Source organism: Balaenoptera acutorostrata, chromosome 1, assembly GCF_949987535.1.
Source record: "Balaenoptera acutorostrata chromosome 1, mBalAcu1.1, whole genome shotgun sequence".
NCBI classification, from domain to species: Eukaryota; Metazoa; Chordata; class Mammalia; order Artiodactyla; family Balaenopteridae; genus Balaenoptera; species Balaenoptera acutorostrata.
In genome coordinates this window covers 107,436,156-107,460,128 of record NC_080064.1, presented here as the reverse complement: position 1 = coordinate 107,460,128, position 23,973 = coordinate 107,436,156, and the positions used below count along the sequence as shown (strand labels likewise).

Here is a 23,973-nt window from a genome sequence, read left to right as displayed (position 1 = left end):
TTTTTCCCAGTTCAAAAGCTATGATTCAGGGTTTCCCTGGTGGCCCAGTGTTTAAGAATCCGCCTGCCAATGCAGGGGACACGGGTTCGAGCCCTGGTCCGGGAAGATCCCACATGCCATAGAGCAACTAAGCCCGTGGGCCACAACTACTGAGCCCACGTGCCACAACTACTGAAGCCCACGCGCCTAGAGCCTGTGCTCCGCAACAAGAGAAGACACCGAAATGAGAAGCTTGCGCACTGCAACGAAGAGTAGCCCCCGCTCACTGCAACTAGAGAGAAAGCCCGTGCGCAGCAACAAAGACCCAATGCAGCCAAAATAAATAAATAAATACTAAAATAAATAAATTTATTTTTTAAAAAAGCTATGATACAAAAAACAAAACAAGCAAACCAAAAAACGTCAAGGACATAGAGATTGCTTTAGAGTAAATGTAATTCTGTGTTACCTAATTGTATGCAAAGGCTGGGGAGAGCTGCTTGAATGTACTACAGTGTGGATGCTTTTCATACTGATATCCATGTTGTCTTTAGAAGGATTAGACTGCTTCTGTTTTCCATTTGGGGAGTGAAGAAGAGTGAAGAGGAAAATTCCCCCAACATCCTATGAGTGAAAAGCTTTCAATGACTGAGTACACTTTCCTTCAGATAAGAGCATAGCACTTCTGCTGGCCAACAGGTGATCCACACTCCGAGCGCTGCGTTCTAACAAGCTCTCCCAGCAATCACCTGGTCTTCTTAAAAGCCAGAGGCACACTCTGAAGAGACAGCTGAGTGAGATTATGAGCACAGTCTGTGGTCATGACCAAATTCCTTAGTGTGAGGCCAAATGAATGATGGGAATCTAACTTGTAACCTTGGCTCCATCACATCATCAATCATAATGTTGCCAACTGAGGCAGTGAAACCAAGCCCTGCATTTGCCATTGGCACTGATGGGCTGTGTGCAGGTATCCATACACTCTGCTGGGTCCACCTGCAGCTTCCTTGGTGAAGCAAAGTAAATAATTTACTAATTCAAACCTGCTTGGCTGTGTGGCTAATTTCCACAGCCAGATCGCTTCCAGAATTCCCAAGGCCAATTATAATGACTCTCTTTCCAGTGAAACTCTCTGGATTCTTATAATCTCGACTATGAAAGTATTGTCCTTTGAACTTCTCAATTCCTGCAAGAGAAGGGAAAATAATTACTGGGTGATGGTTTATCTGATATCATTTGTTAAATCATTCATTTTTTTTGCAGTGTGTAGAGTTTATGCATATATTCTCTGTATGTTCTCCTTTTACTCAGGTTCATTCTTGCCTTTCTGAATATTTTTGCCTGTTTTCTTTTCCCATAGCCTCAGAGTGGAACCTTGTGATTTCCTTATTATAAGTAGTCTGCTTAACTCAGGATCTGTTAGTATTTTAGACCTGTGGACTCACAAATCCAAACTGCTTCCAAAAACCTCCATTCTCTTTTGTCTTTTCATCCTCTTTATTTTTTTTTAAATTGAAGTGTAGTTGACTTATAATATTATATCAGTTTCAGATGTACAGCATAGTAACTTGATATTTTTATAGATTTTCCAACATACAAAGTTATTACAATATTACAGTCTTTTGACTATATACCTTGTGCTGTATATTACAACCCTGTGACTGATTTATTTTATAACTGGTAGCTTGTATCTCTTAATCCCCTTCACCTATTTTGCCCAGCCCCCACCCCCTCTTTTCATCATCTGTAAATATCTACTTCCATTCCAATTGGAGTATATATGTTCTTATATACTCTAAACTATACATAGAGTGCTTTTTTCCTCTCAGAATGAAAATCCAGGCCAAAGACTGTAATTAAACTCTTTCTTTAAGCTTTATTTTCTTCCTTAGAAACTCAATATTTCTGTTTATTTCCTCAATTGCTAAAAAAGCCCTCATTCAGGTTAAAGAAGATGTGGTAAATATATACAATGGAATACTACTCAGCCATAAAAAAGAATGAAATAATGTCATTGGCAGCAACATGGATGGACCTAGAGATTGTCATACTGAGTGAAGTAAGTCAGAGAAAGACAAATATCATATGATATTGCTTATATGTGGAATCTGAAAAAAAATGGTACAAATGAACTTATTTAAAAAAGAGAAATAGACTCACAGAGGTAGAAAACAAACTTATGGTTACCAGGGGGGAAAGGTGGGGGGGACACCTAAACTGGTAGACTGGGATTGACATATACACACACTACTATATATAAAATAGATAACTGATAAGTACCTACTGTATAGCACAGGGAACTCTTCTCAGTACTCTGTAATGACTTATATGAGAAAAGAATCTAAAAAAGAGTGGATATATTTATATGAATAACTGACTCACTTTGCTGTACAGCAGAAACTAACACAACATTATAAATCAACTATACTCCAATAAAAATTAAAAAAGAAAAAATCCCTCATTCAATCTAATGCAGATCAACTTCTATCCTTAAAAAAACTAAAATTATTGTGAAACTAAATATAGAGCCTTCTAATTTTCCTCTAGTCCCCCAAATTACTGTTATCTCTACCTCCTAAATAGCATTAATACAAGTTACCCCATCATCTGGGGTACCCCATACCCCAGAATATGCAGAATTAGGATAAGCCTTATTTCATCCCAAGGTAGGAATCACTCAGACAACAATCCTCCCATTCTTTAGGGATCAGGTCACAGGCATGGTTCAAGTGTCTTCCTTCCTTGTAGGCTACTTACCAGGGAAGCTTTCCAAGGGTAAGTGAGCATTGGTGTGATGGCCAGTGCAAATCATAACTCCATCGAAGACATTCACCTCCTTTTTCCCTTCAGATTCCGTGAGCACCTCCCATTGGCCTGAAGTGGAGAAATCAGGCTGCTTCTTCACACAGCACACGGTGGTCTGAAAAGAAAAGGGGTAGCCACAGGAGACTATAACCACAGCCTATACAGTGGACATCTTCCCTGACAGGACTCTCCTTGCAGAGGGTAAACAAAGGGCTGATACCACATAACAGGCCTCATGCAGGGGTATTTGATTTTCATACTCCACAAATCAGAACTTTTTTGTTTGGGGCTGTGGTCATAGTGGAAAACTTCCATGAGGCAAGCTAAATAAAACAGAGTTGGCAGACTAATGTTGCACTCTCCTCTGCTTCTAGAAAAGTGCAAATTACTAGTTCTCTTGGACCATACCCTAAGGCAATGTGATACTTGAATAAAGTTTGGGCTTCTCTTGTGCTTCTGAGACACTCCATGCACTAAATGCCTATTCCTCCCCATATCCCCAGACATCCTGAGACCCTCTGATGCCTCCTTACCTCAAGTCCTGTTCTCACTGTCTGGCCTTAAACTTGTGACTGAGCTAGAGGGCTCCCTTTCCTAATAGAGTAGAAAAACATCTCAGTGGCTCATATTTTACGTAAATGAACCTCTCTTTGACTCCCATAAATGCCCATTTTACAAGTAACTATAAAGAAAGGAGGTGTGAGGTGGGATAGTCAGTGGCACAATTTTTAGCTTTAAAAAATAATAATAAATATGGGTTACTCTACCCAGGTTAAGGAAACATTAAGAATGTGTTCCTGTGTGCTTCTGGGTTTATGACCATAATGTCTTGGTTGACTAATAGAGATACCCCTCTTGTATACCTGAGACATCCTATACTATTTATTGTTCTTCTCTATCACGGTCTTACTTTTACACAGGCTGGTGCTTCTGCCTGGATCATCCTTTCATTCTTTCTCCATTTGGAGATACTCACCCTTCAACATTTAGCTTGGTATTATCTCCTCTAAGAAAACTTCCCTGGTGCCTGATGCCTCATGCCCTGATGGGTTAAGCATCCCTCCTCTGAGCTGCAATGTATAGATTTCAGTGGCATTTATCACTAACTCTTTATTTTTTTTTTATTAATTAATTAATTTATTTATTTATGGCTGTGTTGGGTCTTCGTTTCTCTGCGAGGGCTTTCTCTGGTTGTGGCAAGTGGGGGCCACTCTTAATCGCGGTGCGCGGGCCTTTCACTATCGTGGCCTCTCTTGTTGCGGAGCACAGGCTCCAGACGCGCAAGCTCAGTAATTGTGGCTCACGGGCCCAGCTGCTCCGCGGCATGTGGGATCTTCCCAGACCAAGGCTCGAACCCGTGTCCCCTGCATTGGCAGGCAGATTCTCAACCACTGCACCACGAGGGAAGCCCCTAACTCTTTATTTTTAATAATTATGTTTACAATGAAATTTCTCTTCATTTTTCTATCTCTATAACTAGACTGTGAAATCACTAATTTTTTTTGTTTTTGTGTCTTCACTGCTTAGTATGGTAACAAACCTGTTCAATAAGTGTTTAAAGAAGTGAAGAGAAGCACCACTAGTCTGTAAATGACTGACTTTGGAAGTCGTCACTGGATATTGCCATTTTAATTTTGTTGTTAAAGAGAAAGAGTCATGATTTACTAGAATGATCAGAAGGTAGAAGATTTGGGCTTTTTGCCAGCTGTCAGAAGTATTGTTTCTTTTATGGCCATGGTTTAGAATGATAGGAATATCACGGAAGACTTTACAGCAGGAAGGAACCAATGAAGTGATCTAGTACAATCATCTTGTTTTACAGATAAACTTAAGACACATCGGCATTGAGGAACTTACTTGTCTGAAGTCACAAATTGATTAGTGGTAGAGCAAAGACTAGAACTCAAGTTTTTGCTTCCCAATTCCATGTTCCTCCCTGTATGCCAGAGTTAACTTATTTGCTTCCTCATAACTTTTCAATACCTACTTCACTGGGTTGTTGTGATCACATAAATAATGCACTGGAAAGTACTTCAGAAAGTATAAAAGGGCTGAGCAGCAACTTGTGGAACCAGAAGGTTTTAAAGTTCCCGTACCTGTCAGTTCCCCTCATTATTTTATTGTAATCAAATGATATAGAATGAAGGCAATGAAATGAAGGTGGCTTCCTGGATCTGCAGTCAAAATACATAGAAGAGGGACGTTTCCATGAATATTTTCAGACACAGAGTGGAGTCTGGATAGGATGGATACATGAGCATATCAAACCAATCTAAGCACTGGTAAATGAGACCAGTTATTCATTTACTTGACAAACAACTCAGAACACAGAGATACCCATGAAATTCCCTACCTTAAATCGAATGTACTGTAGAAGGTCAAATTCATTGGCATACATCCTGAAATACTCCAGGACCTGGGAGTTGTGCATGAAGTTAGGATAGTGATCTGGGATGGGATAGTCACTGAAGCACATCATCTCCTTAGAAGTGTTGATGATCACTGACTTGTAAATACTGGCCCTTCCTTCTTCAGGTTCTTCCTGCAGTAAATAAAAAGCATTCAGAGCAACTTGAGAATTAAGGTCATGGTTTATAAACAGCCAACAAACATTTGAAAATGTTTTCTGAAAGAAATGCCAATTAAAGAAAAGTCCCCTCCCCACAACCCTTCACATCTCCCAGTATTTGTGCCCTCATGCAGTCTCTTCCCCTTGAATCTAAGTTGTCTTTATGACTTGCTTTTGACCAACAGCATGCAGTTGGAATGATACTGAATGGCTTCCAAGACTAAGTGATAGGTAGTCTTGCAGCTTCTGTCTGGGTCTCTTAGAAAGCTTGCTCTGGTGGAAGTCAGCAGCCACGTAAGAAGTCCAGCTACTCTGAGATCATCATCCTGTGAGGAAGCCCGAGCTAGCCACATGAAGAGCATGTTTGGGATAGAGAGATGTGCAGCCAGCCCCCAGAAGTTCTAGTTATACGAGCTGACGTTCTAAATATGTGAGCAGAGAGGTCACAGCACACGTCCAGTTCCAGCTGTCACCTGATTGCCATGACATAAGACTCCAAGTGAGAACTGCCCATCTGAGTAATAGTCTTTTAAATAGTATATATATTTCAAAGCCTAGGGAAGTTTCAAGAGTTTCATACACTTGCCACATTGTTCTCCAGGAAACACTGTACTAACTTACATTCTGTCCACTATGTGTTCCCATTTTACCTCATTTTTACTAAATTAAAAGACAATTACTCAGTGTTAGCAAAAATGAGGTGAAATGAGATCTTAGTACAATGTTTTCTGGACAGCAATGTGGCAAGAATATGAAACCCTTGCAACATAGCCTTTTAAAGAAAGATTCAGCATTGTAGACAAAGATTTATGTTAAAGGATGTTAATGATAGCATTATTTATAACATAAAAATGAAATAAGCTAAATGCCTGCAATATTGTGATTTATAAGAAATATATATTTGGTTATCCAGATGGTCAAAATATATTTCTCATATATGGGCTTTCTCCACAGTTCCTGGCTCAGAGCTCCCAAAACTCTCCTAATTTCCTAAGTGTTGAGAGTGATACAAAGTGTCTTTTGTTATGTTAGTATGGTGACCTTTAGAAAGCAACTAAAGGTGGGGGCTGGTTACCAATGGAGCAAACCCTGTGATTAGAGGGTTGTAACTTTCAGTTGCCTCTCCCCTGACCTCTGGGGAGGCGACAGGGGCTGGAAGTTGAATCAATAGCCAATGCCCAATGATTTAATCAATCATGCCTATGTCATAAAGTCTCCATAAAAACCCAAAAGAGTGGGGTTCAGGGAGCTCCTAGCATGGTGAACGGAAGAGATTAGGGAAGGGCGGTGTGCCTGGAGAGGGCATGGAAGCTCAGTGTTCTTTTCCCTATGTATCTCTTTCATTTGCCTGTTCCTAAATTATATTCTTTTATAACAAACCAGTTACCTAGTGAGTAAATGGGTTTCCTGTATTCTGGAGCTGCTCTAGCAAATTAATCAAACCCAATGGGGGATGGGTTCGTGGGAATTTCTGATTTATAGTCAGTTGGTCAGAAGTATACGTAACAACCTGGACTTGAGACTGGCAACTTAAGTCCAAATCCAAGGAGGGGGTTGTTGGAACCTCCAGTCTGTAGCTGGTTGGTCAGAAGCCCAGGTAATAACCAGGGCTTATGACTGGTGTCTGAAGTGGGGTCGAGGGGGCAGTCTTGTAGGACTGAGCCCTCAATTTGTGGAATCTGATACTGTCTCTGGGTAGATAGGGATCAGAATTGAGTTTCATTCTTGGACATCCTGCTACTGTTTGAGAATTGTTTGCTGGTGTCTGGGGACCACCCACCACCCACATACACACACTGGAATTGGTCTCAGAACCATTTAATGCCCAACAAAATTCACTGCAATTTTGAGACCCACTGCTCCAGATCTTTGCTACCTAAAGTAGGATCTGTGGACTAGCAGCAGGGCAGCACTTGGGAGATTGTTAGAAACGCAGAATCTCAGGCCCCACCCCAGACCTACTGAATCGGAACCTGACTTTTAACAAAGTCCTCAAGAGTTTCAGATGCATCTGAAAGCAGAGAAGCATTGCTCTAGCTGACATTTAACCCCAGTTCACTGTTCTTTCCCCATCAAGGTTATCTTCTTTGCTTCCTCAAAAACTTCTAATAACTACCTCATGGGGGTGTGGTAGTGATCACATAAAATAGCGCCATATCTACCCAGATTGTTATATTAGTCTCTCACTGAGATATCACAAATGATGACTTTTCAACTCTACTAGAATTTTTTTTTTAATGTAAATGACTGCTTATATTTATTTATTTATTTATGACTGTGTTGAGTCTTCGTTTCTGTGCGAGGGCTTTCTCTAGTTGCGGCAAGTGGGGACCACTCTTCATCAAGGTGCGCGGGCCTCTCACCATCGCGGCCTCTCTTGTTGCGGAGCACAGGCTCCAGACGCGCAGGCTCAGCAATTGTGGCTCACGGGCCCCGTTGCTCCGTGGCATGTGGGATCGTCCCAGACCAGGGCTCGAACCCGTGTCCCCTGCATTGGCAGGCAGATTCTCAACCACTGCGCCACCAGGGAAGCCCTCTACTAGAATTTTTAAAAATTGTTTTGATTATGGAAAATTTCCTTAACCAATTTGGACCCCCTCTTCTCTTTTTATTCCAGAAAAAGATATTTGGATGTTACTGAACATTAAATGGCCACAATGGAGAGTGTTCATTGGTTTTGCCCACATTAGAGATGATTTTCCTCCCATTTTTAGAGAATTTTTCAATTTCAGAAACCTGAATAGACCATTCACATTTCTCTGCCCTATACTTCAAGATCTCGTTCCCTTTGGCTGCTAAAAATGTTTCCACAAGTCTCTTCTAATCTATCCTACCTATTTCAACCAAAGTATTCTTTCTACGGTATGGTTGTATCTCTGCCCTAATTAAAATTTTAGATGCTGCCCCATTTTCTCTAGTTTATATTTTTCAGCTTAGGATTCAAAGACCTCCATAATGTCTTAGAGTCTATTCTTTATCTTATTCTTATTCACAAAAGTTTGCTGTAAGGAAAATTGCAAAATAATATAAAATCAAATGCATAGATATATTTATTTTATAGTATTTAAAATAGCTATTAATTAGAAACCACTTAAAATTCCTCCCTCCCCCCATAGGAAAAGGGTTTAATAAATTATAGTATCTCAATATGATGCAGAATTTACATTTCACACCACTCCTTAAGTATCCTGCTAAACTCAAAGCAGATCCTGTCACCCCACTGCTTAATAGCTTCAACTGATTCCATTTGGAAAACCAAATTTCTTATTTTGAAACTCAGCATGTTTCACAATTTATCCCAATCTATCTTTTTATCTTCATTTAGTGCTCTCCTCAGTTAATTTCAAGCTTCTGAGTCATTAAATTGTTGTTGAAACATTCCAGACTCTTTCACAACTTTAAACTTTTGTAACAGTATAGTACTGCTCCTTCATTTGGAAAATTCCTATCTATAATTCAAGAGTCACATCAAATGTCATTTCTTTGGTGAAGTATTTCTTGTTCTCTCCACTGAGTTAAATGCCGCATTCAACCTCCAAGCTGCCAAAACTCTCTGCTCAGATTGCCATCAAGGCAAATTAGAACACACAATATTCTACATTTCTTTCTATGACTGTGAGGTACCCGAAAGTAGAATTTGTGTCTTATTTTTTGCATCTCTATCATCAAAACAGTACCTCATATATAGTGGATGCTTAATAAATGCTTTGAAATGAATTAATGAGTGAATTATAGAGATTGAATTTGGAGATACTTAAAACTATGATTTTGAAATCTGTATAGGAACACTGAAAATGGCCTATGATATAACTTTAAGTGGAAAAAGTAATATTATAAAATTAAGGTCACATTCTAATCACCAAATATATAATATTATGTATCCTAGGGCAATTGTATACCTATGTCTACCCATGTTCATATAATTATACATTGTATAATCTCTCGCCTGTTATATGAGTATATTTTATTTATTTTAAATCAATAAAACTTCAAAGTAGGAAAAATATTGATTTATTAAGGAGGTAGGATTTTTTCTTTTATTTTTGTAGAAATGTTGTTTATACTACACCTTGATAATAAAAAACTTCAACAAACTAAGAATAGAGGGAAACATCTTCAATTTAATAAAGAACATCTACAAAATACCTGCAGCTAACAGCATACTTAATAGTGAGAAAATGGACAATTTCCCCCCCATAAAATTGAGAACAAGGCAAGGATATCCTCTCTTACAACTTCTACTCAACATTGTACTAGAAATCCTAACTAATGTAATAAGATAAGAAATGGAAATAAAAGTATACAGATTGGGAAGGAATAAATAAAATGATTTTTATTCACAGATGAAATGACTATGTAGAAAATCTCAAAGGTTTAAAAAAAAATCCTGGAACTAATAAGCAATTATAGCAGGGTTGCAAGATACAAGGTTAATATACAAAAGTCAATTACTTTCCTATATACCAGAAATGAAAAATTGGACTTTGAAATTTAAAAAACTACCATTTATAATAACACTCCCCCCAAATTAAGTGCTTAGGTAAAAATCTAACAAAATATGTATGAGACTTATATGCAGATACCATAAAACAGAGAAGAAGAAAATCAAAGATATAAATAAATGGAAAGATATGCTGTGCTCATAGATTGGAAGACTCAGTATTGTTAAGATGTCAGTTTTCCCAACTTGATCTGTAGATTCAACACAATCCCAATCAACATCCCAGCTAGCTATTTTGTAGATATTGACAAACTGATTCTAAAATATATGTGGAAAGGAAAAAGGCCTAGAATAGCCAACTTTGTCCTTAAGTGTGGACTGTGCATAGTAACTTTCTTCCAAAGAGTATAGTATGATAAGGAAGAAAAAAAAGAGCAACTTTACAGTGGTAAACCCTGTTTGCCAGGTCGTCAAGGTTAACATCAATCAATGTGATCAGTTTGATAGCATGTACCATTGATATGATGTGATGAGAACAGCACCCTACCTCTAAGGCCTTCCTCCCCAAAATTCATAACCCCAGTCTAACCATGATGAAAACATCAGACAAATCCCAGTTGAGGGACATTCTATAAAATACCTAACCAGTAATCCTCAAAACTGTCAGGGTCATCAAAAACAAGGAAAGTCTTAGAAATTGTCACAGCCAAGAGGAGCCTAAGGAGACATGACAACTACATGTAATGTGTTGTCCTGGATGGGAACATCTGGAACAGGAAAAGGCCGTTAGGAAAAAACCTAAGTAAATCTGAATAAAGCATGGACTTCAATTAATAATAATGTATCAATACTGGTTCATTAATCAGGACAAATGTGTCATACTAATGTAAGATGTTAATAATATCTGGGCATGGGGTATATGGGAACTCTGTACTATCTTCCTAATAATTCTGTAAATCTAACAGAGTTCTAAAATTCAAATTTATTTAAACATGTTTGTACATAGCAGTTTTTTTTTTTAAATTACATTAATGAGTGGTAGGGTCCTTTTGGAACCAAGATGTTTGAGGCAGCAGGGGTAGACACATTCCTAACTATTAAATTTGACTTCATTCATTCATTCAGTAGATATTTCTAAAGTCCCTCTGTAATAAAAACACTATATTAATGCTAAAAAATACAAGTCTGTCCCTGTTTTCCAAGGGTTCAAAGTTTAGTACAAGGAGTAGAGCCATGCTTTCCACAGCAGGTGTATTGGGGTCACTAAGCTAAATGAATCACAGATCTTACCCCGTGACAATAATCATATATTTGTATTCTTTTTCAAGTAACTAAGACAACGAAGTGTTATGTGTGTCAACAAAAACCTTCAAGCCCTTCTAAACACCTGATTGAATCCTACGTAGGGTTCATTACTGTCAACTACTTCTTTACAAAAGAGAGTGAGGGCAGAGCAGTACTGGGTCAGTGAGTGGAAAAAGAAGCTTCTGCTCCTGCATTTTAGTATTTCCTACCATCGGCGAATAATCTGCCCTCTAGAGATGTATCTTGATTCTATTTCCTGCCTAAGCACATGACTCGCATTGAGTAGGAAGTTCATACGAGAAAAGAGAGAACCGGGGACGTAGGGTAGTGTAATTGGAACTGAAGGGAATGGAGACAATAGTAAGGGCAGAAGAAAGGAGAAAAATGACTCCCCTTCAGTGGGAGGAGTGAGAACAGTGTGGAGCTTCTGTTCCTTTGACAGACTCTCAGAATCCCGTGGGACAGAAGCTGTCTTAGGACTGTTGTTCACAGCATTGTCTTCACACTGGACTCATCTGGGGAACTCTAAAATACTAATGCCTGGTCCTTACTCCCAGAGACCCTGTTTTAATTGCTCCTTGTCTAATGCGTAGACAAGGTTGAGATCTGCTGGTAAGAGGTGGTGTGCTGGCCCCGGAAAGCTCAGGGCACCAGAGTTTATCCCATCCACCTCAGAAGTCTTTTCTCCACACATCCTTAGCTAAACTGCAGAATGCCTGAGGGCAGTGGCAGGAGGTTATATAACTCTGTATCTCCACACCATCTAACAAAGTCTGAGCTTCAGAAATGTTTGTTCAAGGAACTGTTATCGATTTTGTTTTAAACACGCAGTGTCATCCTCATTTATCACCTGGGAAAGCTGGGGTAAAAGCTGAAGGGCAAAGGTTTCCATGTTGGCTGCGCATTAGAAATAACTAGTGGAGAGGTTTATTGACACCCCAGGCCAATAAAACCAGAATCTGGATGGACTGATATCAGTATTTGTTAAAGTTTGTTAAAGTTCCCCAGGTGATTGTTCAGTGTTGCAGCCAAAGCTGACAGCCACTGCTCTACAGTTACCGTCTTTTAAGTATTTTTGTATCCATTCAGTTGTCTTTTTTTGGGGGGGTGTTGATATTTAAGAATGAAAAACACCTATTCATCTAAGGGTGTTTATTACTTAATTTCATACTTTAAATTAAAATGTATTAAATATGCCTCATTTTACATTACATTGTATCCGTGTGGTACCTTTGTATCACATATACACTTCAGAACCTCACTACGTGAACTGTAGTTATCAGATCAGCAGCATCAACATCACCTGGGGCTTTACCTGAAATATAGAATCTTGGCACCACCCCAGATTAATGAATCGCAATGTACACCTCAGCAAAAGCTCCAGTGATTCATGTGCACATTAAACTTGGAGAAGCACTGCTTTGGTATACTTTAAGGATTTTTAAAATTCAGATTGACTAAAGAATATTAAAAATTATTTTCCAGCAATACATACTTATTAAAACCTCAGCATTTCATAAGGATTTATCATGTTAAGCTATTTCGTTCATAAAGTAATATTGTAGTATGAAAATTAAAGTGATATGTCTCCCATTACTACCAACTTTTCACCATCAGTCTGGTCTAATATTAATGAGGAGATCAAGAAGAAAGAAGTTTATACTGAGTCCCTGAGACCTGTTACAAGAAAGACAAAATGGAAGCCCTGAGTTCCCAGTGGCTTCCTGGATACCCGGTAGCAATGGTGGAATTCCAAATTGCTTGGGATGATCCTATATATGAAACCCCCAATGAATTACAGAAAATTTAGGGTGGGTAGGATGGGGGAGAGGAAGACTCCAAGTAACAAGCAAGGGGGTCATAGAAAAGCAGATCTCAGAGGCAATTCTTGAGGAAACCAGCATCAGCACGTAAAACATGTTTAATGTGCAATTAATGGATGTTTATAATACCTCAGGCTCCACAACTGTGTAACTGTGGAACATGTGAGAATGAAGGTCTCTATTTCCACAAGCATTCTAAGCAGCCACCCAAGATATTTTGCTTCTCTAGGATTCATTTATAAAATGTAAATATATTTGGTGCCTAATGTATGCCAGGCATCCCCCGTGGCTCTAGAAATATAGTGGTGTTTGTGTGTGCATTTATAATATATGTAAAATATATGTATGTTATATATAATATAATAGACACAGATGTGGTCTGTCTTAACAGCAGTCAGAGCATTATGATGAAATATAGCTTATTTATTTTCAAGAAAACAGTTTATAAGGTGCTGAAATTTTGCCAAGAGTATAATCAGAAAAAACTCCAAATTGGGTCTTTAACAGAGAAGAAGTTTAAACCACTTTGGAAATAAAACCTGACAATCAGGTAGGATGGTGGACCCTTCACTAATTTCATGCGTGGTCAGTAGTTGCCAGACCTGGCTAGGATGCTTACCAGACACCAAATGTGTGGGCCACACTCTAGGCCTACTGAATAATAACTGATGTTTAGCAATTATTGTGCCACTGTTATTAGTCATGACATAATTATTCATTCACTTAATCCCCACAATAACTCTATGAAGTGGGTGCCAGTATCATCTCCTTCTTAAAGATGACAACAGAGGTACAGAGAGGTTTAATGGTTTTCCCCAACGTCACAGTACGATTTGAACCCAGACGTGCTCTTAACCTCTACACTATGTTGTGCTGGATTTCAAAAGTAAAATTTTCTATTGATTACAAAATATTTATTAACAGTCTTTTCAGCCCATGCCCAAGACTGATTGTGACCGAGGCATGGGTGGTGTGCTAAGGGGTATCCGCCCTAGATCCGAATAAGGACGATTGTCAAATAGAGTTAGTCCCCAAGGCAGAGCCAAGATGCAAAACAACTGTACTGCTGTTCTACTAAGGAATGCTATGAACGAATGAAACCACTTTTAAGTAGCTGGCCAACACCGTGTTCGTTTTGTGAAAGATGAAACGAATCTGGACACCTTAATACCATTCACTGGCTTAAAAAGTGAGTTGAAAAGCAAACCCAATGGATGTTGCTTGGGAGATCAGTTAAGGAGGGTGATATTCTTTGACATATAATAAGCTTAACTATCATTTAAGTAAGAAGATACCTTAACTGTTAGTAACAAGTTGCAGGGCTGGGTGTGCATATTAAAGCAACTCAACTTTAAAACTGAGTCTGTGCAAGGACAAGAAAACCCAGTTGCAGGTGCCCTCTGCCCTTCCCTGAAGACAGGACTACTGCTTTGATTTCTCAAGTGAAGGAAAAGTGGAAAGCAAGGAAGGCAGCCAGATTTTATATCCTATTCAAGCACTAGAAACATTAGAGAACTGTTTAAAGTAAAGAAGGAAGGAAGCAACAAAGGAAGGAAGGTAAGAAAGAAAAGAAAAAAAAAAACCAGTAAGGTTAGAAGAGATTGAAAAGGGGGATTCCTGGAAGGAGTTGTAAGCAGTATTCTAGATCACTTCCCGATGAACGCCGACCAAGAGCAACCACTTTACATGTCTGCCATTCTGCTACACCCCCCCACCAAGATTGTTACCCTTTTCTGGATAGCAGCAAAACTCATTACAGACAGTGCCCAACTTGTGATATTTTGACTTTACAATGGTTCAAAAGTGATACACATTCAATAGAAACCACACTTTGGATTTTGAATTTTGATCTTGTCCCCGGTTAGCGATATTTTGTATCATACTCTGGTGATGCTGGGCAGTGGCAGCTTCCAGTCAGCTGGAAGGATCAGGGTGGTAAACAACTGATAGACTTACAACCATTCCGTACCCAAACAACCATTCTGTTTTATGTTCAATACAGCATTGAATAAATTACATGAGCTATTCGACACTTTATTATAAAATAGGCTTTGTGTGAGATGATTTTGCCTGACTGTAGGCTAACGTAATTGTTTTGAGCACGTTTAAGGTAGGCTAGGCTCAGCTATGGTGTTAGGTAGGTTAGGTGTATTAAATACATTTGTAACAGGATATTTTCAATTTACGATGGACTTATCAAGATGTAACCTCATTGTAAATCAAAGAAGATCTGTAAATGAAAATGATCTCTGTGCCATTTTCACAGACATCAGTAAAGGAAAAAACGAGTGATACCTGCGTCCCATTTTGCTGCCAGTGTAGGGAAAGAGGAACATGCATAGAACCTGAGGTGATGGCTGCTGAGAAGAGGTCAGCAGGTTGAAGTCTGGCAGGTTTAATCACTGTGAAGCCCGTCATACTTCCTGACACGAGGTAAAATATCTTATGCACCTAGTTACGGCGAGAGTTCCAAGTATTAAGGAACCAGGAGATTTACCTGAAACCTCCACAGCCCTCCGATGTCATCAGTCCCTTCAAAGCAGACAGGCTCCAAGCCTTCTTCCAGGCAGCACTTGATAGACGTGAGCCCACTCACTCCTCCCCCAATCACAGCAATTCTTTTCTTGGTCATGGTCTCCAGAGATCTTCACCAGGCTAGGTCAGTGTAACCTGTCCTAAAGAAAGGATGACAAAAGACAGAAAGCACACATCAGTTAACACTTTTCAAAGAAGAGCTTGAATGTGGCATTTAGATAAATGCTGCAACAGCAGGTGCCTTTGGGGAACCCAGATTCCAGTGTCCTCGTGGACCACCGGGAACTACTACACCTTGGATGGGTGAGCCCTGTGCCTGGAAGACCCAGAGCTGAGACCCAGAGCTGAGAGCTCTGCTGCGGTACCCGACCTCGCTGCCTTTGCCCCAACACTGGCAGATCCTTCTGCTGCGATCTGGAGGGCACTGCACTTTCAGCTCTTTGCAAAGAAATGTAAAGCAACAAAGTACAAACAGCAGCAATAGCCAATGTGGAGGGGCTGTTCAGCTCCACCTCCTTTCAGCCAACACACCGCCCACTCAGCAGCACCCATTACCCCCACAGAGGGTATAAAACATGGGCCAAACCTGCTCTGGGCAGAAAAAATTAACCCTATGACCTCTCTGTTTTTCACATGCAGTTGCCCGCACTCTCAGCTACTCTCAGGGGAGACCCTAGGGGTCGGAATCTCCATCACCCGCCCTTCCCATTCACTTTTAACTTCCTGGTGTTGTCTTATAGTGACAAACTCCTACTGGTGTGGGGAAACTGTCACCAACAACCCCGAAGCAAGTCTTGCTCCAAAAGCTTAAGCGGAGAACATCTATCTTTCAGGAGATCTGTTAGAACACATCCCAGCCCCTCATCCACCTCTCCAACCCAACCCCCAACCCCACAAATCGGATCTTTGGTTCTGTGCTACGGGAAGAAATTTACTTTAAAATACCCATGCACTGAGCTGGGTGCTGGGGTACAGTGAGGAGTGAGGGGATTAAGTTTCCTGCTTAGAGGAGCTTATAGTTTAGTAGAGAAGACTGACACACAGATAATTTCAAAAAAATAAAAATACTGTAAAAAAGCCCTTTCCTCACACAGTTACCTGTGTGATTACAAACACAAAATATCCACTTTTAAAATGTAACAGATTCTTCAAATACAAAATCATGCACGAAATACCAATGTAATGGATATAAGATTTCACACATTGGGTCAGAATCAGGGCTCATTCAACCCAGGAGTCTGTTTTGACAGGTGTAAGGGCTTCTGGGAGAGGTACGTTGTGGCTGATGCTATGCATCTTTGCGCCCCTTATGTTAGGGACAGAGTAAAGGGACAAATTAGGTACTTCAATAGTTAACCCCACTAGGGGATTGTAAGTAAAGAAAAACGTATGGGTGACCCCTGTAAGTTAATGATCATTCAAGAAAGCAGGTTTGCTTAACCACAAAACCAAGCAGGCCTGTTTAGCAACAAAACCCATGCAGCAGAAGCATAAGACAAAACATGTCCCAAAACAATAAAACAATGGTGGTATGAGACCCACATCCTGCCCAGTGAGCTCAGTAAGTTAATGACCCCTAGGACATGCTCTCTGCACACTTAAAAAACAATAATTTATGGAAAGGTGACATTTCAAAGTGAAAGACCCTCATTGTACTGAGACCTTGAAATAAGTTTTCCATAGTGCCATGACAGTCGTAGCTTGACCACGTAGGGACAAGAAAACTCCCCTGCCCAGCCTGGAGGAGGAGCTGAGAGGCAAGCGTGACGTCTACTCAAGAATGAGGAACAAGGTGGTCTTTTCCCCCTCCCTACTTTTCCTTTGATTATAAAACTGTAGCCCACTAAGGTCTCGGGGTGTGGCACCCTCTGGCCTGCCCGCTTACAAGCTTTGCAAGCATCCTATTCTAATAAATCACTTCTTATCGATCACTTTGCCTCTCACTGAATTCTTTCTGCGTTGAGACATAAAGGACTGGAGCTCCTTGGAGCCCCCCAAAACACCACCGATCAGTTTCACTTTTACTAATGCCTGAGTCAACTTGGCTGAAGGTGATTTGTTGCCAATAATGCCAGCCCTGGGTTTTTTTTAAATTAATTAATTAATTAATTTTTGGCTGCATTGGGTCTTTGTTGCTGCGTGAGGGCTTTCTCTAGTTGTGGCGAGCAGGGGCTACTCTTCGTTGTGGTACGGGCTTCTCACTGTGGTGGCTTCTCTTTGTGGCGGAGCATGGGCTCTAGGCACGCAGGCTTCAGTAGTCGGGGCACGTGGGCTCAGTAGTTGTGGCTCATGGGTTCTAGAGCACAGGCTCAGTAGTTGTGGTGCATGGGCTTAGTTGCTCTGCGGCATGTGGGATCTTCCCGGACCAGGGCTTGAACCCGTGTCCCCTGCATTGGCAGGCAGATTCTTAACCACTGTGCCACCAGGGAAGTCCCCAGTCCTGGGTTTGACTTACTGACTTCACCCCAGAAATATCCTTCCGATACCAATGGTTATTTCTCAAGGGTTTACCTTGTAATGGTGCAAAAGGCAGCATAGGAAGGGACACAGGAATTCCTCTCAGCAACCCCATGGAGAAAGTACTATCAAGCACTTCTTCTGCAAGTAAGTGAAAAGGCAGGGAGGTACACCTGGCAGTCTGGCTTCAGGTCTTGGCTTCAAACACTATATATACTGCTCCTGTATGAGGACATTTTTACGTCTTATTTAGCCACAAGTCCTTTGTCCATTTCTCATCTCTCTATTGCATCCTTATCCTTTGCTTAACTCCTGCCTTTACAGTTTACACTGTAGCTGAACTGCTTTTAGCTGAGCATAGCTTTCCTTATTTCAACTACTTTAAAATATGTTTAAAAATAGATCTTTGGTTTTGGAAATCATTTGGCTCCATCAGGAAGACTCCTGCTCAAAATATGGTCTGAATTATATGAACACACACACACATGCACACACACAGTGGGGAACACAGGACATCAACATACCCTAATGGGAGAATAAAGGGAAAGAAGCTTAAGGATGGAGTTACATATATTTCTCAGTAATTAAAGTGTTTTTGTGTTTTGATGTGGTTCTGTCTTTTTGATATGGTTCTTATTATCAAAATGTCATTAATCTCTCAATAGTCATCTTAAGACAAGCTAATCAAACAGTTCGTATTTTTCTTTAAAAAAAAAAGCTACTATTTACTTTTGTTCTGGATTCTCTTCTCACTTTGCTCCAGAAATCCCTTATTTAACTAGTGTCCTCATCATCAAATACCATGAAATAGAATGTCTTTTGTCACCAAATATCTTTTCTTCTGTCTAATGCTACTTTCTCTTAGAAAGAAAAAGCAGGTTTCTTTTTTTTCCAGTTGCCTAAACGCATCTCCCTTGAGATTTCAAAAATATTAATCTCTTGTCTTATCCCTCCCCAAGATTTATGGCAGCAGAAGGGCCACTGAATACTAAAGAACAAGAAGTTTTCATATAATCATCCTGTTTCTATTAGACCATGGTTTATCGGGTGTTGGAGAAGTAAGTGACTTCCTTTGAGTTAATGAGTTGCTGGACCACAAAAAGCCAATCTGAGTCTGAGGGAGATGATTGCAAGTCACCCAGAGATCCCAGAATTTGAGCTGGATGTAGCACCTGGATGGAATTTGGAGTTGTCTCCCTTGGGGTGGGGATGAGCATATCAGGAGAAGGATGAACACAGAATTCTAGTGGCTAGAGGGGTGTCAGACACTGCTAACTCTTCATTAAAATCTGATTTCCTCCTATTACAGCATTATAGGACTGTAGCTGGCATGGGGTTGCCCAAATAGCAACAGTATTTCCCAGTTTCCCTTGCAGCTGCACGTGGCCATATGACTAAGTTCTCACTAAGTTCTGTCTAACCCATTTAAAAGACAATGGTTTGCCCTGGACTTCTGCTCACTCTTCTTTCCTGTAGCCTAGAATAATGATAACCAGAGAGATGTTTGGAAACTATGTATTGAAGTAGGTCCACCATCAGATTGGGGTCCTAAATGACCGGATCTTCTAATCTGGATCTATTAATCTTGGACTCTTACATGAGAGATAAGTAAATTGCTATTTTGTTTATGCTATCGAGTTTTTAATTTTGCTTTTTACAGCAGTTTAGACAACCCTAATTAATATTAGTATCAATATTCTTTGGACCTGTAACTTTTTAGACTGATAACTTTCATAAAAGTTTTCAGTTATAAATGTGAACTTATACTATAATAGTACTTTTAAAAATAAAATTCTGAAAAGAGTGTTTTAATGCAACCATTTTACATATTGGACGTTTAACTTATAAATGAATTACTTGTAAACTGGATAATTCTGAATGTACTAGAGATGTCTAGTTATAGGAAAACTGATGAATACTTTTATAAACTGAATATTAATGTCTCCCTACTGAATCGGTTTTAGAATTTCAGGACAATACAAGAATTACTTTTAAAACTTAGTATTTTAAAATGTAATTTTAATGCTCTACTACTTTTTTTAAAATAAACTTATTTATTTTATTTATTTATTTTTGGCTGTGTTTGGTCTTTGTTGCTACGCGTGGGCTTTCTCTAGTTGCCGTGAGTTGGGGCTACTCTTTGTTGCGGTGCACAGTGTTCTCATTGCGGTGGCTTCCCTTGTAGCAGAGCACTGGCTCTAGGCACGCGGGCTTCAGTAGTTGCAGCACGCAGGCTCAGTAGATGTGGCTTGCGGGCTCTAGAGCACAGGCTCACTAGTTGTAGCACACAGGGCTTAGTTGCTCCACGGCCTGTGGGATCTTCTGAGACCAGGGATCGAACCCATGTCCCCTGCATTGGCAGGCGGATTCTCATCCACTGTGCCACCAGGGAAGCCCTGCTCCACTACTTTAATTGTGTTTTGTAAGTAATTACTTTTAAACTTGGCAAATATGTTTTATGTTGTTTTTAAATTACTTGTAAAATGTTTTAAACCTTGACTCAAATTTTCTCTGTTTAGGCTAACTGCAAATTTGCAAGTGAGTATATACAGGCTCAACTTTGACTAAAGTTTTTCTACAGACAAAAGGCAGGCAGAGGACATGGTGGGTGGGGGCAGGACCATAGGGTCCTGCTCCATTTCAGCTGTGCTTCCTGTGTATCCAGTGCTGCATGCCATGCTCTAACACACAAAGACAAGTAATGGAAGAGCCTACCCTTTGTGATTTTCAAAGATGATTGGAAATACAGAAAATAAACCCATTAAAAAGATTTAGAGATACTTAAAAATACCATAAAAAACAAGAGGAAAATCTCCAATGAAGAAATGACTAGGTTCTAAAAAGTTAATCAGTTTTAACAATTTTAATCAATTGTTGAAAATCAGAATACATTTTCCCATAGAAACAATGTCATTTTCCGTGCTTAAGGTACTGGAAATGTTGTAAAAACCAATTGAAGCACAAAAGAAAATCAGTTAAAATTCTGGATCAGTAGGAATGGAAGTTTTGTGGTAATGGCTCATTCACATAGAGAAGAACAACACTCATATCTGATGAGTCTCTGGGGGCTCTTGTCCTCCCATTCGCTCCTCAGGCACAGGATCCTTCTTATGGCCTGCACATCAGAGACAGCTGAGACTTGGCCTAGAGTGGGGACAGTGGAGATCATGAGAAGGAGATGATTCTAGGTATGGTTCAGAGGTAGAATGACTGTAATGAAGGATGTGGAGCAGAGGTGTCATACAGAGGGTTTTCTTGTGCACTTTCCCAGCCAATATCCACCTCCAGAGGTAAGCATTGTTTCCTTTTGTTTTTGTTTGTTTTTTATGACTGAGGTATAAATGACATGTAACGTATTAGTTTCAGGTGTACAATACTTGTACATCTGCATATGATATTTGTATATTGTGAAATGATAACCAAAATAAGTCTAGTTAACATCTGATGCTTTTATTAGTTCTCAAACTTCATATAAATAGAATTATATAGTATGTACTCACTCTCTGTGCTTGGAATCATTACACAATGTAGTGATTTTAAGATTTATCCAGGTAGTTGCGTGTATCAGTAGGTTGCTCTTTTTATTTGTATGAATATATAATTTGTTTATCCATCCTATTGTTGAATATTTGGATTAGTTCCACTTTTTGGTGTAATGAAGGTGTTTTATTCTTGAACAAGTCTTTTTTGTGGACGTCTGCTCTCATTTTTCTTGTGTGCCTAAGAGTGCAATTGCTGGGTCATAGGGTAGGTTTATGTTTAACTTTGGTTGAAACTGCCAAAAAGTTTTCAAAAGAGGCTGTGCCATTTTATACACTCACCTGCAATACATAAAAGTTCCAGTAGCTTCATAGCCTCTCAACACTTGGTACTGTTAGTCATTCTTGTGGGTGTGTGGTATTATCTCACGGTGTTTTTGGTTTGAATTTCCCTGGTGACTAATGATGTTGAACGTCTTTCCATTTAATTTCTTGGCCATTTGTATATCTTCTTTGCAAAGTGTTTGTGAAAACGTTTTGCCCATTTTTTAAAGCTGAGTGGTCTTATTATTGAGTTTTAAGAGTTCTTTGTACTATCTGGTTACAAATCCTTTGCAGATGTATGTATTTCAAAATATTTATTTATTTATTTAGTTTTGGCTGCATTGGGTCTTCGTTGCTGTGCGTGGGCTTTCTCTAGTTGCAGCGAGCAGGGGCTACTCTTCATTGCGGTGTGTGGGCTTCTTATTGCGGTGGCTTCTCTTGTTGAGGAGCACGGGCTCTAGGCACGTAGCCTCAGTAGTTGTGGCACACGGGCTCAGTGGTTGTGGCTTGCAGCCTCTAGAGCACAGGCTCAGTAGTTGTGGCGCACGGGCTTAGTTGCTCTGCAGCATGTGGGATCTTCCCAGACCAGGGCAGGAACCTGTGTCCCCTGCATTGGCAGGCGGATTCTTAACCACTGCGCAACCAGGGAAGTCCCTCACTTTCTTAATTGTGTTTTTTGATGAGCACAAGTTTTAAATTTGGATGAAATCTATTTTATCTTTTTTTTCTTTATGGTTAGTACCTTTTGCTCTTTTATAAGAAATCTTTGCCTACCCCACGCTCATACAGTCTCCTGTGTTTCCAGCTGGAAGATTTATAACTTAGATTTCACATTTAGATCTGCAATCCATTTTTTAAAAATTTATTTTCTTTATTTTTTGGCTGCGTCGGGTCTTAGTTGTGGCATGCGGGATCTTCATTGAGGCATGTGGGATCTTTTCCTTGCGGCACGGGCTGTTTGTTGTGGCGTGTGGGTTTTCTCTCTCTAGTTGTGGCGCTTGGGCTCCAGGGCGTGTGGGCTCTGTAGTCTGCGGCACGCGGGCTCTCTCATTGAGGCACGCGAGCTCAGTAGTTGTGGCATTCGAGCGTAGTTGCTCCACGGCATGTGGGAACTTAGTTCCCTGACCAGGGATCAAGCCCGCATCCCCTGCATTGGAAGGCAGATTCTTTACCACTGAACCACCAGCGAAGTCCCCTGCAATCCATTTGAAATTAATTTTTGTGAGTGGTATGAGTGTAAGAGTCAAGGTTTATTTTTTTCCTATCTGGATGCTATGTTCTTCCAACACCATTTATTCTAAGGTCTTTCTTTCCCCTAGAATTGCATTGGTGTCTTTTTCATTGGTCAAGTAACAGTATATGTGTGAGCCTCTATCTGGACTCTATTCTGTTCCATTGGTCTATTTGTTTATCCTTATGCCTATACCATAGTGTATTAATTACTTACCTTGATAGTAAAATCAATTTGAAAATTGGTAGCATAAATCTTCCATCTTTATGCTTATTTTAAAGATGATTTTGATGATTCTAAGTTTTTTTGCAATTGCATTTAAATTTTAAAATTAGCCTATCAATTTCTACCAAAAAAGCCTGCTGGGGTTTTGATTAGGATTGCATTAAATGTATAGACCAATTGGGGAGAAGTGACATCATAACAATTAAATCTTCCTCTGTGAAATAGGCTCTTTCGTCTTTCATTAGGTCTTCTTTGATTTCTCCTTGTTTTATGATTTTCACTGTAGACTCTTATGCATTTTATTTAGTCCTGTGTACCTTATTATGTTTTAAATCCTATTGTAAATGGTATTATTTTTACATTTTCATATTTCAATTGTTTGCTGCAAGTATAAAGAAATACAGCTGATACTTGTATATTGACTTTGTATCACATGGCCTTGCTTAATTTACTTATTACTTCTAGTAGTTTGTACATTCCTTGGATATTCTATGTACACAATCATGTCATTTATGAATAAAGACAGTTTACTATTTCCTTTGCAATTAAAATTTTTTTCTCTCCTTATTGCACTGGCAGGAACTCCAATACAATGTTGAATAGAAGTGGTGATAACAGATCTCCTTGTCTTGTTAGGGCGAAGCATACACTATGTCACCATTAAGTGTGATATTATTTGTATGCTTTAGGTAAATAATCTTATCAAATTGAGGAAGTTTCTCTCTATTCTTAGTCAACTAATAGTTTTTATTATGAATGGGTTTTGAATTTTATAAAATGCTTTTTCTGTATCTTTTTAA

General features: G+C 39.6%; 1 protein-coding gene across 11 annotated transcripts in view; it reads right to left on the bottom strand.

Moving 5' to 3' along the window:
* The window catches only part of LOC103010326 (flavin-containing monooxygenase 5-like), a 76,592-nt gene that overhangs the window by 14,003 nt on the left and 38,616 nt on the right, over positions 1-23,973 (bottom strand). For all 11 annotated transcript variants that reach the window (XM_057548377.1, XM_057548409.1, XM_057548401.1 and 8 more), the window contains 4 exons: positions 15,420-15,597; positions 5,138-5,326; positions 2,737-2,899; positions 1,023-1,165 (listed from right to left, as the gene is read on the bottom strand). In XM_057548377.1, coding sequence (XP_057404360.1) covers positions 1,023-1,165; positions 2,737-2,899; positions 5,138-5,326; positions 15,420-15,554 — 630 coding nt within the window. In that variant the 5' untranslated portion in view covers positions 15,555-15,597. The remainder of the gene's footprint in view (positions 1-1,022; positions 1,166-2,736; positions 2,900-5,137; positions 5,327-15,419; positions 15,598-23,973) is intronic.